This window comes from Lolium rigidum, chromosome 4 (genome assembly GCF_022539505.1).
Source record: "Lolium rigidum isolate FL_2022 chromosome 4, APGP_CSIRO_Lrig_0.1, whole genome shotgun sequence".
NCBI lineage: Eukaryota > Viridiplantae > Streptophyta > Magnoliopsida > Poales > Poaceae > Lolium > Lolium rigidum.
Window position 1 is genome coordinate 29,093,527 of NC_061511.1, and position 12,556 is coordinate 29,106,082.

The 12,556-nt window shown below is 47.3% G+C and overlaps 3 protein-coding genes across 3 annotated transcripts; 2 read left to right on the forward strand and 1 right to left on the reverse strand.

Moving 5' to 3' along the window:
- The first annotated feature begins 902 nt into the window (after positions 1-902).
- LOC124646816 (endochitinase A-like) lies at positions 903-4,643 on the forward strand. Its single transcript, XM_047186871.1, has 8 exons — positions 903-1,296; positions 1,953-2,240; positions 2,364-2,404; positions 2,496-2,585; positions 3,013-3,142; positions 3,225-3,850; positions 3,934-4,578; positions 4,629-4,643. The coding sequence occupies exons 1-8, from the start codon at positions 903-905 to the stop codon at positions 4,641-4,643; spliced, it is 2,229 nt and encodes a 742-aa protein (XP_047042827.1).
- Positions 4,471-6,266, forward strand: LOC124708032. Its single transcript, XM_047239723.1, has one exon. It carries the CDS (start codon positions 4,663-4,665, stop codon positions 5,914-5,916), a length of 1,254 nt encoding a protein of 417 aa, XP_047095679.1. The 5' UTR covers positions 4,471-4,662; the 3' UTR covers positions 5,917-6,266.
- LOC124708033 (probable sugar phosphate/phosphate translocator At3g11320) lies at positions 6,250-7,888 on the reverse strand. The gene is made up of 4 exons (XM_047239724.1): positions 7,382-7,888; positions 7,174-7,277; positions 6,846-7,074; positions 6,250-6,728 (listed from the first exon to the last, which is right to left on the reverse strand). Exons 1-4 carry the CDS (start codon positions 7,886-7,888, stop codon positions 6,582-6,584), a joined length of 987 nt encoding a protein of 328 aa, XP_047095680.1. The 3' UTR covers positions 6,250-6,581.
- Positions 7,889-12,556: the final 4,668 nt, after the last annotated feature.

The window sequence follows — 12,556 nt, forward strand, 5'->3', positions numbered from 1 at the left end:
CCTAGAATTATTACCAGCTTGCAGTTCCTCATAGTACTTGCTTCAAATTTTTTGCCTGTTACTACATGGGCACATAGTATGCATGGCTAACAAGAACAAAAGTTGCCTGATAGTTTCCAATCTAGATGGGAAACTTCAATCTAGATGCAGGAGCAAAATCCTACTATGATATAGGCAAGAAACTTCACAGACAACTAGCAGGTATGTCCCATAGCTTCTCTTTGATGAAAAAAGAAGGCTATCAGGAGAGGAATAGGAGGATCTATAGGCAATTTCTGAAGGTTTCTGTTCAGTTTTTGTTACCTGATCCGAAGATCCCACTGGAAATCTTCCTGTTCTGGAGATGCTTGGTTCTTGGTTCGTAGACATGGAGAGCTGGGAGGTTGACGAAGGGATTTGGGAGCTTCACGAAGGGAGCTGGGAAGGTGACGAAGGAAGATGGGGAGCTGGAGGCAGACGAACGGAGCTCCGAGGTTGACGAAGAGCTGGGAGCTCGAGCTGGTAGGTTTTGGTTCTGGTATGACAGATCTGGACCTTATATGGGATCTGGGATCTGGGGGAGCTGCTAGGTTTGGGCGGGGATTGGAGGGAGGATCTCCCGCGCTGTTTTTTCGGGATCTGGTGCGTGCCAGAAACAGCCAACCGGCACCCAGGTGGTGGACCCAGGTGGCTTACCTTTTTCAGCCAAAGCCGACAGGTACTTTCCTTTTTGGGCCGGCCGCTCGGTTTGACTATTGGGCACGCGGCCGCCCGCTAGACGCGCCCCGTTTTTATACGCAAACCCCAAACTCTCCTCATCTGATCTGAGCCCCAACCCAACGTCTCTCTCCCCAGCTCGCCTCCCCCATCCGCGGCGATCTAGGGTTTCCGCCTCCGCCACCGCCGTCCACCGCCGGTCCCCGATGGAGGCGCTCTCGCTCATCGACGTCTCCGCCGAGGACGACTTCCTCCTCGACCTCGCCTCCCCGCCGCACCACCCCGACCCGCCGCCCCGCGCCGCCCCAGGTGGGCGCGCTTCTCCCACCCCCCGCGCCTTCCATTTCCACGCGGATTCGTGCATCCGTTCGCACCACCGATCCGATCTGACCCGGACGTGCGGCTATTTTGTTGTTCTAGGGACTTCGGTGGTGGTGCGCCCCGCCGGCGGTTCCCCGGCCGCGGCGGCGGCGGGGCGGGTTCTGGATCCCGCGGAGCAGGCCCCCGAGCGGGCGGAGTCCCCGAAGAGGAGGAAGCCCAAGGGCGCCGTCAACCTCCGCAAGAGCCTCGCCTGGGACAGCGCCTTCTTCACCGGCGAAGGTTTGCCCATACGCGCTGCTCCCCTAAACACGCTACTCAAATCTCTAGCACGATATTTTGTGATTATTACTGCGTGCGTGTTGTGATAACTCCTGCGTCCTGATGTGCGTACCTGCCGGGCCTAACGTTTCCCCTTCCTGTTACGAAACTGACGCTTGTGCTGCGGTAGTAAGCCTGTGCGTTTTAGGTGGGTAGCAGTTCTAAACATTTCTTCCCTTTCCAGCTCTGTAATTGTCTTCTGTTGCAGTAGACCCCGTGCATCATCCTAATGCCAATTGATAGCAGCTCATAGTACCGTAAACTGACATTTCCCCTTCATGTTCCGAAACTGACGCTTGTGTTACAGTAGTAAACCTGTGCGTTTTACGTGGGTAGCAGTTCTGAACATTTCCCTTTCCATCTCTGTAATTGTCTTCTGTAGTAGTCAACCCTGTGCATCCTGATGCCAGCTGATAGCAGCTCATAGTACTGTATGTTTTTACGCGTCATGATATGCATTACCACCACATACTAACATTACCCTTCCCGTTCCAAAAATGTCGCTTGTTATAGTAAACCTGCGCATTTTGCTGTGCACTAGTAGCAGTTGTCTTCCGAATGTGCACCTGTATGCCAATCGATAGCAGCTCACACCATTACCCGGTCTACCCGAGCAGGTGTGCTGGACACGGAGGAGCTGGGCATCGTGAACAGCACCTTCCGCAAGGCGCAGGGTTCCAGGCTGCTGCCCGGGATCGCAGAGGAACTGCGGAGGTCGACGGAGTCCACGACCTCGACCATCGAGAGCGAAAGCTTCCTGCTGGAAAGTCTTGACTCCGATCTGTTTGACAATGTCCGTGCTTCCGTTCAGAGAACATTGGGCAAACCTGATAAAGCTCCAGGTGTTCCTGCTGCTAGCTCGAAAAGCACCAAGGCCGCAGCGAAGGCACCTCCTCCTGTTACAGGTAAGATGTCTCAGCAAGTTGAAGCAACACGTCGAGTTCTTGTGTTGCAGCTTCAGTGAGCATTGTGTGCTGCTAATTTTTTTTTTTTGTTATTAATGTGATTGTTTTGTTGCTACTTTTCAGCGAGAAAGGGGGTTGATCGGATACCACTGACTCAGAGCAAGGTATGTTGACGAAATTGCTTGGTGATTAAAAAGCCGGTGTTCTGCAGTCTGCGATCATCGTTGCTAATCAATAGTGTTAACGTCACTGCAGATTAGGCCTCCTGGTTCAACAAGCAATGGCTGTGTTGGTACCAAGCAAAGGCCCCAGGTCACTCCGAAAGAGCCAACAGTTACAAGAGGGGTATGTTCTGTGCTAGCAATTTCCGAGTCATATTTTCTGTAGTTACGCTGCTGTTTACCCCCAACTTGAGGTTTAGGGCTTGCAGGCTGTTTGTTACATACACCAGTGTTTTATCACCAGTGTTACATACGGGTGCTGTAGTTTTCCTTGTGAATCTGTTGTTTAAGAGCCTTTACCACTCCTTGCAGTAGTTGAAATATTGTAATGCGACTTAACATATAATCTAAATCCGTATAATTAGGATTACTTGTTCAACAAAACACTGTCATTAGTGGAACTGCATAATTCTAAATCGTAACAGCTCCAGTAGTCAATTTGTAATCTTTCAGAGAGAAATAATTTCGCTAATTGCTTATTTTAGTTGGAGTTCCCACTCTGTAATACTCTGAATTTAATATCTTGTTCATTTTTTTTTCTGCTGGAGAAGGGTGTATCAAGGGCTGCTGAAGCAAAACCATCCTCAAAACCTCCTAGGGCTCTGCCAAGAGTTGCTACAATGGGAGCACCAGCTAACACAACTGCCACTTCTGGGGTTTCAGACAAAAGAAGCAGCACTGGTCCGTGAATCACCACATGCAAATTTGTTCTGTCATAGTTTACAGATAGCAATCCTAACACACTTTTTTCCTCCTCTTGCAGGAGGTGTAGTCAATAGGCAGCCAGTTGGTAAATCTGCTAACACTTCAGCTGGCGTGCCATCTCGGCCTGGTTGGGGGACAAAGACAAGTTCCACCACAAAATCGGGTGCTTTGTCATCAACATCAATTCCTTCCTTGCACAGTGCTCCCATGGGTATTATGGCAGGTGCGAAAACCAAATCACCGACCCTAATTGGCAAGACTAGAACTGCTCAGAGGGTCCCTATTCGTTCATCATCGAGAGCTGGTATCAGCAAGGTTGAACCAGTAATAGCATCAAGAAATAAGATTGTAACTAGGAGTAGTATTGAGAGTGCATCACCGACCATTTCACCTAGTAGCTCAGTGGACAGCATGAGTTCTGTGATTTCCGGGGTTTCAACAGCATCCACTATAGGGAGAGTGAGCCAAACATCTGAGAGCTTTAGTACTAGGTCATCTTCACTGTCCCCTTCCACCAGAAAGAGCAATGACCACCCTCCAATCACAAAACCGAGGGCTCTTACTGTTACAGAAGGCACACCTTGTGATAATCGGAAATCTAATATAGACACATCCAACCAAGGAAACGGCTTTAAGCCATCTGGTCTACGAAGGCCTACACCCAAGATTGGATATTTTGATGCTGTAAGTGGAGTATTTTTCTTCTTCTTCGTAATGATGCCGTTATTCTTTATTTGTTCTGATACTCTTGCTCTATATGTCTCCAGGAGAAGTCTGTTGAGCAAAAAGCCGCCCGGGTGCAAGTGCAATCCAAGAATGTCTTATTTTCACCATTGGCCACACCAAACCCTCGGATTTCTTCTACTCTGAAGGGGAACTTTGAATTTTCTACCAGTGATGAACAAGAACTAAAATCCATGGCAGCAGCACTTTCTCATACTAAGGCGTCACCATCACTGCCTCTCAGAGTTGCACAAGCTGAAGTAAAACCATCAAAGGTGGTAGAGCATGAAGCTTCTCAAATTAAGGCGCCGACTTCACTGCCTCTCAGGGTTGCAGAAGTTGAAGTAGAATCATCAAAGGTAACAGAGGAAGTTTCTCATACTGAGCCATCACCTTCAATGCCTCTCAGAGTTGCACAAGCTGAAGTAAAACCATCAAAGGTGGTAGAGCATGAAGCTTCTCAAATTAAGGCGCCGACTTCACTGCCTCTCAGGGTTGCAGAAGTTGAAGTAGAATCATCAAAGGTAACAGAGGAAGTTTCTCATACTGAGCCATCACCTTCAATGCCTCTCAGAGTTGCACAAGCTGAAGTAAAACCATCAAAGGTGGTAGAGCATGAAGCTTCTCAAATTAAGGCGCCGACTTCACTGCCTCTCAGGGTTGCAGAAGTTGAAGTAGAATCATCAAAGGTAACAGAGGAAGTTTCTCATACTGAGCCATCACCTTCACTGCCTCTCAGAGTTGCACAAGCTGAAGTAGATCTATCAAAGGCGATGGAGCATCAAGCTTCTCAAACTGAGGCATTGCCTTTACTGCCTCTCGGAGTTGCACAAACTGATGTTGAATCATCAAAGGTGATGGAGCATGAAGCTTCTGAAACTAAGGCATCACCTCCACTGCCTCTCAAAGTTGGGCAAACTGAAGTAGAACCATCAATGGTGACAGAGCATGAAGCTTCTCAAACTGAAGTAGAACCATCCAGGGTGACGGAGCAAGAAGCTTCTCAAACTGAGGCATCACCTTCACTGACTCTCAGAGTTGCAGAAACTGAAGAAGAACCATCAAAGGTGATTGATAATGAAGCTGTCAGGGTTGCAGAAACAGAAGTAGATTCATCGAAGGTGTCACAGCATGAAACACACATGCTTGAGACTGGTCCATTGGTCGCTGTGGACATTGCAGAGGAGAACATTCCAGCTTTGTGTCAGAATATCCAAGACAATGATGATGGCAGTCTAGCAACAGTTAAGCGGTCGTCATGTACCATTGATCAACAAGAATCAGAAACTTCGTCAGCACCTGGTGGGGAAAGCAGTCCATTCCAAACTAATGTTGCACAAACTGAAGCAGAACCATCAGAGTTGATAGAGCATGAAGCCTCTCAAAGTAAGGCATCAGAGGTGATAGAGCATGAAGCCTCTCAAAGTAAGGCATCGCCTTCACTGCCTCTTGGAGTTGCAAAAATGGAAGTAGAACCATCAGAGGTGATTGATAATGAAGCTTGCACGCCCCAGGACTGCCCACCTTCACTATCTCTTGGAGTTGCAGAAATGGAAGTAGAATCATCAGAAGTGATAGACCGTGAAGCTTGCATGCCCCAGGCCTGTCCACCTTCACTACCCTTTGGAGTTGCAGAAATGGAAGTAGAACCATCGGAGGTGACAGACAGTGAAGCTTGCATGCCCCACACCTGCTCAGTGTTTGCTGTCGTGGATACTGCAAAAGAAAACATTCCCGCCCTGCATCAGATCATCCATGTCCATCCTAGTGGTGCTCCGAGTCCACTAAAGAAAAACATTTTGACGTCGCATGACAATATCCAGGCTGAAGGGGATACGACTCCAGTGAAGGGATCCATGTTTGCTTCGCATCCAAATGTGCAGGCTATAGGGGAAATGACTCCAGTAACTCTCTTGACCCAGAAGCTGTCCTCGATTTCTCTTGGAGCCGCTAATGGAGATGCAACTCCGTTGACTCTGTTGGCGCAGAAGCTGTCCTCCATTTCTCTAGAGGATGCCACCGACTAGGTGTCTTGATCTGGTAGAGGCTCCGAGTTCCACAAGAAATGCTGCTGGTTGTTCCTGACTACATCCTTGTTATTCAGAAGGCAACTTCAGCTGAAGTTAGTACAAAAAACTGTCCTGCATTTTCTTTTGTTGTTTTATTTAGAAGTTCAAAGAGTGCTACGAGTGTTAAAGCCCAGGACATGGTTAAAACTGTGATGTTCTGTTCTGCAAAACACTAGACCTAGTATGTCAGCTGCAGATTTGCGAGTAAAGCGTACATGATTACCATTTGTTCATCTCAGTTGCTATGGTAATAGTAGTGTTTTTACGCAGGTACTACACGAGAGTAACTGATGTTATCTTGAATAGTTTTATAGACATATCATGTTCCTCATGGTATCTGTACATCTCTCTTAATACGAATATCAATCAGGCACTTGCTCTATAGTACATTCTTATCTATGGGCTTACGCACAAAGTCCTAGACTTCAAGGACCCCAGGTTGCAACCTGGGGCATGAATATATGTTGAATGAAATACAGTACATGAGTTGGCCGTCTTCATCGTGACACAATCAGGATTCAGGACTAGTCCGGAACTTGGAGGGCTCCGGCGAAAGATCAAGTGTCTCAGTCAGCATCTCCTGGAGCATTGGAGTTGCGAAAACAAGAGACCCCAGGTTGAGCTCACTTGCTCCTCTTCTTGGCCTCGCCATACAGGACCACGCCGAGGATGGTGACCCCGTAGCCCAGCATCCCCATGACGGTCACCGGGTTCCTGAATATCAGGATGGAAACCACGACGGCCACCGCGCCTTTCGCGTTCCCGAGGACCTGCGGAGATCAAAGCACCAAGCGCATGAGCATTACCTGAAGAATTCCCAGCAATGTGCAGAGCAGAGCACAATGGTTGAGAGACAGGGCAACAGACACAGAGGAACCATGGCTCACCTGGAGCGTGAGCGGGCTGGTGTGCTTGGTGACGAGGAAGTTTGTCAGGTTCACCAGGTAGGCCAGCGAGGAGTTGAGGAGCAGCATCCAGACGAAGCTGGGATCTGCCCGGGCGAGCGCGGCCGCCGCGCTGAGCGCGTCGGGCTCCATGATCAGCGTCGCCGGCACCAGCAGGACGACGGCCACCGGCGCCATGTACCGGAGCAGGTCCATGGAGTTGAGCTTCTCCCTGCACGCGCGCACAGCAAAGCCGATGCCGATCAACATTCAATCGCGTGAAATGTATCATGGAGAATGCCAGCGTGATCAATGGTTGATGATTTCTTACTCTTCCGACGAGAGCAGGATCCCCTGCAGCACGGTCTTGAGCGCCCTCCCCGCCGTGGCGCCGACGCACATGACGAAGCCGAACAGGTGGAAGCTCGGCTCGCCCTGAATTGAAGCAAGAATTTGGTGGGAGACCCGGTCAAGACTTGCTCTTCGAGCTAGATTGCTTGAATGGAAAAATAATTTGAGATGATGCGCGCTGTGCGTACCCCGGTGGCGATGACGACGCCGGCGACGACGGGGACGAGGGCGGCGTAGGTGGCGCCGGCCTCGCGGCGCGCGGCGATGGCGTAGGCGATGAGCGCGGTGAAGAAGGGCGTGGTGGCGCCGACGGCCTGGTTGAAGGAGACCGGGAGGTAGCGCAGCGAGACGTTGCCGGCGACGACGGAGCCGCAGAAGACGGCGCCCAGCACGGCCACCCTGGCCGCCTGCCCCCGCGAGAGGGGCTTCCGCGGCGGGGAGGAGGTGGCGGCGGAGAGGAGGGAGGAGAGCAGCGCGCAGGCGGACATGTGGCAGGCGGTGAGGAACACCGGGTACCGGAAGCCGTAGACGGAGAGCAGGAACTTGTTGAGCAGCAGCACGCCGATGTTGGTCGCGTACCACGCCGCCACCAGCCCCGCCGTCCGCAGCCGCGCCGCCGAGGAGGAAGAAGCGGTGCCGTCGGCGGAGGCCGGGGAGGTCGTGGGGAGCAGCGCGCGGTCTTCTTGCTGCCTCATCGTCGCCGGAGACGTGGGCGGCCGGAGGAAGGAGCCGGGAAGCTTAGTTGGTGGCAGCGATGGTTGATTTGGCCTCGTGGTGCGTGAGGCTGGGATTTATATGGGGTGGTCGACGGAGTCGTGGCGGCCGCGCCGTGGCATGGAGGAGACGACAGGGGTGGTGTGCCTGCCGGTCGGGCTCCGGGAAGTGCAGCTGCTCTATTCAATTCAAACAGAAATAAGGACGACAAACGTGGCTGCCAGCTTCAGTACTATACTGTATTAGGGAGTAGCGCGTGTTGACTAATCTTTGATTTGATGCTGACCAGCTCAACCAGAGCCGGTTAGATCCTACTGGTCGAGATCGATGTGCGTGGCATGCCATCAGACTACATCAGTTTATTCAGTTGGGTGATACCAGCAGGCAGCAGCTGATGCCCGATGAATGAATGTGTTCTCAGCGGACCACGGTGGATGGGTCGATGATGGAGAACACGGCTCGCGCGAGACAATGTGGGATTAAGGTAGACGATGGAGAAGAAGACTCGTGCAGCCACCGGTGTTCAAAGTTGATGGTCATTTCTCGTTTCCACTGTACTCCATCCGTTCCAACGAGTAAGGCTATTTTTCAAAAATGATATATGCTTTATTCATTGGAACGGAGGTAGTATTCGATAGCCGAGGGCTTTTCAATTCGTCAACACTTGACATGCATGGTAGATTGATTTGGTCAATTAATTTATTGTTGTTGTTCGGAATTTCTTATGTTGCATAAATTACAGCTCATTCACACTAGTATTTACATGTACATTAGTAAATTACTAGCACAATAATAATGTTATCACACATATACATGTAAACTGCATCGTAAAATACATGTATATACATTGTGAATGACATCTAAAAATTGACTTTGGATGAAATAGGAGACAATCAAATATCCACATGTCATATTACGAGTGAAAGAAAAGTCGAGTTACAATGAAATGAAAAAAAAAGTATCTAGATACATCCAAATCAGCGACAAATAATATGAAAAGGAGGGTGTAATATATAATCCACAACTTTCAAGCATAATTTTTCTTTTAATATATCTACATATTAGTAATATATATGATATAAAAGTATTTGCAAGACAAATATCATATTACTATTTTTACATGTCATTTTTCAGTTCAACTAATTGCCATTTTAATTGCTAGAATTACCTTTTTTCAGGATTTTCCAGTTCATTATTTTTTTTATCAATTTTTTGTTCTGCAAAATCATTATGATTTACCCCTCAACTTCCTTTTTTAAAACAATTGATGCCCCTTCCATGTTTTTTTTATCTTATGTACAATACTTTTCATTATCATTCTACTTTTTATTTTTCTTATCCATTTCCTGTTTTGTTCTATTTTCTCTTTTTTTTTAATAAAAAGTACTACACCATAACATGTGCGAAACACATCATCCAGAGACCATTTCTGGCTGGGAGAGTAGCCAAACTTGTCCTGCTTAAAATGTTGATGGCTCAGGTTGACATACGAAAGTAAATCTTGGACAACTATGGTTCAGAGACTAAAATTGTACTCTGGGTCCCAAAGTAAAATCCCACTGACTATATGCGTGCATAGAAACGTTGGAGCAGACTTGCTAAGAAACTAGAAAATTGGACTTGAGAGGTTAAATGTTACTCTGAGCAGTTGCTCTTCCGATAATGGTAGCAGGTCACCCGGGTTGGTGTCACAGCAGAGCTAGTCACATATTAACTTCATCAACTGCAACGAATAAGAACGCACGTATGATCCATCACACATCGATCAACGTTGTCGACCACGACGGGCGAACCGATCGATCGAAATATGTGGTGAAACCAACCGTACGTGCCGTATCGGATCGAGCAATCATAGGTGAGGGAGTGAGTGCATCGCCATGCCGTGCAAGCAAGCAACCAAGAACTATATATACTTACATGATAACAACGTACTGGCATTTGCACCAATTAAAATGATATCATATACTAAATAAAGTGCTCTTTAAGGCGACAAGTTAGACTTTTCGTGTGGCACGTACACGTCAATAAAATAATCATTCAAAAATAAACGAGCACACTAGTTACTTTCAGTAAAATAAATACCGTACATCACAGCTTCTGAGAGAGCGATGGGCGATTACTCAAAACATGACAACATTGTACAAATCATTCCTAGTAGTTCGCACGTTGCACACGTCCACGTAAACAAATGTACTTTATGAAGAATAAAATAAGCACAATCATTTTTGAGAAAATTACAAAAAACCATCACATACGTGGCTAGGGTTTTAAAAAACTCCACTTTACGTTATGGTTTTAAAAAACACCACTTCATCGATAATTTGTAACAGATAACACCGATCCACCTAACACGCGGATTTAATCACCAAACTAGCCGTGTGGGTCCTGTTTTCAGGCCGACATGGCACATACGTAACGAACAGTTGTGATATATGTTAAAAAATTACAAATTCTGGGCCTTTTTTTTGTTAAATTACCAAGTCAACTCCTTCCCTCAGTCCCCTTCTCTCTCCCAGGATTTCACGTCGCAGCAACCGCCTCCAACCACCATCGCTCCGGCCGAATCTGACCACTGTTGCTCCTATCGCCGACCACGCGCCACCCTCTACACCCCAACTCCAGCCTCCATCTCTCGAGCCTCATCCCCCATCGTCGCTACTATCTCCATCTCAGCTCTGTGGCTTTGTCGAGCATGACCTGGCGTCAGGGGACTGTCTCAACCCCCATCCGGCAGCGCCACCCAACACGCCCCGCACGTGGAGGTGTGCGATGGACATGCTGATGGCAAAAACTTCGTATGTACCAACTCATTGGGACTCCAAGTACAGAGTGTTGTAGCAAGCGTCTTTTTCGCACAAGGACTCGATGGTTTATATCGAACTCTCGAGCAATTAGCGAAGAACTTCTCTCCTTTTCTTGTTCAAACAATCTACAAAATAAAATATAATGACTAGTGTCCCAGATCCAGCGTGTGGTTGTCAAGCACAAAGTTTCGTGTAAGTAAAGTAAAATAAACTTGTAAATAGATAATAATAAAAACAATCTATAACTAGGAATTAAAGTAAAAGCAATGTAGTAAAGGTGTTTTTGGGTTTTTGGTTGGATTTGCTAATAGTAAAGTAATTTTCTATTTTTGAAATTAATAAGTACTAAAAATGTAAATAATGATAAAAGCAATGTAAAAGTGTTTCTTATGATAAAAGATGAACCGAACTTCATGGTTTCACTTGTCCACTCTCTCATAAAGGTGCAATGAACATAAAATAATTCACAAGGGATATAATATTGATGGAACTTCTGTATGTGCAATAAGCATTCATATGTGCATCACGTCCTAATATAGAGATGATGCAACTTATCTCTCTTATACTCCTACAGAGAAAAAAAAACTCCATACAATCTAGAATTAAGAACAAAGATAGTATAGCTTTAATTAATATGACATAATGTTTAAATATCAAATATACTACCTTGAACAAACAAGTACATTGTCACCAGATGAAACTATAACACATGAATTCACTTAATCCCTAGCGAGGTAACAAAAGAACGGATGAAACTCGGTGATCACATGGGTACGTGAGCACACGTTAGCTGTTCGGCACGTGTCAAACACCGTCTAAAAAACGTTAAGTGGGAGAATCACATGTACTAGCTTGGCTCGCCTTTTGACCATATCCCACCTCCTATACAGTAACCTGGATACCTAACTAATCTGCTAATCGTCACACACATGCTAACGCTAGACTGCTCGTCCAGGATTCCAGCACCACCACCGCTGCTCGCTAGCAGGCAGAAGCAGAATTCCGGCTCTGCCCCGTCTCCATCAACGCTTGTGTGCGCAGCCAGGGAGGAAGGCCACGCTGGGCTTTCATTGCTCGCCGAGTCAAAGCTTTAGCTTGGACTGTAGCACCGATCTTCCGTCCGGACTGCATCTTCTCGGTCGATCCAGTGCGAATCTAGACCTGTAAATTCCATGCTGGAGGGGGAATCGAGCAGCGGAATCAGAGCATGCAGCGCTAATCTCGGCTCGAATTCGGAAACAGCATTTGAGATCTGACCTGAGAAGGTGCTGAGTGAACCTTGAGGTCGGCCATGGACCTGCATCGTGGCCGGCGTCATCTGGATCTAGATTTTCGCTTCCGCTCTCGCCCTACGAGTGTGCGTCTCGTCTGATTTCGTAAGGACTAGCGCATTTTTGTCGATGGAAGAGTTCCAACGACAAAACACATATGGACAAAAGGAAGAGTATATGTATATTTTTTTATTCTCTCCATTGAGCGGATCCCACTCGCATGTATTCTGTTTAACACCGTATGTCACCGTTAGTTTAGAAAGTGGGATGGCAGGATCTCAAAGCCAATCCAACGACGGCTGATGCGTGCACACGTACCCATCTGAACACCAAATCCACTCTCTTTGAGATTGACATTATCATATGTGTGAGATCATGTACAAGGGTTCATAATATGCATTACTCGTACATGATCTCACACATATGATAATGTCAATCTCAAATATCAACTCATAGAATAGAGATACACCACAAGAGAATTACATAGATGACCATAATCATGTTGGACAGGTCATATGGTGCTAAATTATTGCTAGAACAAGAGATAGAAAGATCAAGCTACGTCCACAAACCC

What these genes read in the sequence shown, in the direction of transcription:
- LOC124646816 (XM_047186871.1), top strand. Translation starts at nt 903, where the DNA reads ATGGAGGCGCTCTCGCTCATCGACGTCTCCGCCGAGGACGACTTCCTC. An exon ending in GGCACCTCCTCCTGTTACAG is followed by an intron (nt 2,241 to 2,363) that starts GTAAGATGTCTC and finishes GCTACTTTTCAG; the next exon opens with CGAGAAAGGGGGTTGATCGG. An exon ending in AGACAAAAGAAGCAGCACTG is followed by an intron (nt 3,143 to 3,224) that starts GTCCGTGAATCA and finishes CTCCTCTTGCAG; the next exon opens with GAGGTGTAGTCAATAGGCAG.
- LOC124708032 (XM_047239723.1), top strand. Translation starts at nt 4,663, where the DNA reads ATGGAGCATCAAGCTTCTCAAACTGAGGCATTGCCTTTACTGCCTCTC.
- LOC124708033 (XM_047239724.1), bottom strand. Translation starts at nt 7,888, where the DNA reads ATGAGGCAGCAAGAAGACCGCGCGCTGCTCCCCACGACCTCCCCGGCC. An exon ending in ATCCTGCTCTCGTCGGAAGA is followed by an intron (nt 7,075 to 7,173) that starts GTAAGAAATCAT and finishes GCGCGCGTGCAG; the next exon opens with GGAGAAGCTCAACTCCATGG. An exon ending in CCAGCCCGCTCACGCTCCAG is followed by an intron (nt 6,729 to 6,845) that starts GTGAGCCATGGT and finishes TGATCTCCGCAG; the next exon opens with GTCCTCGGGAACGCGAAAGG.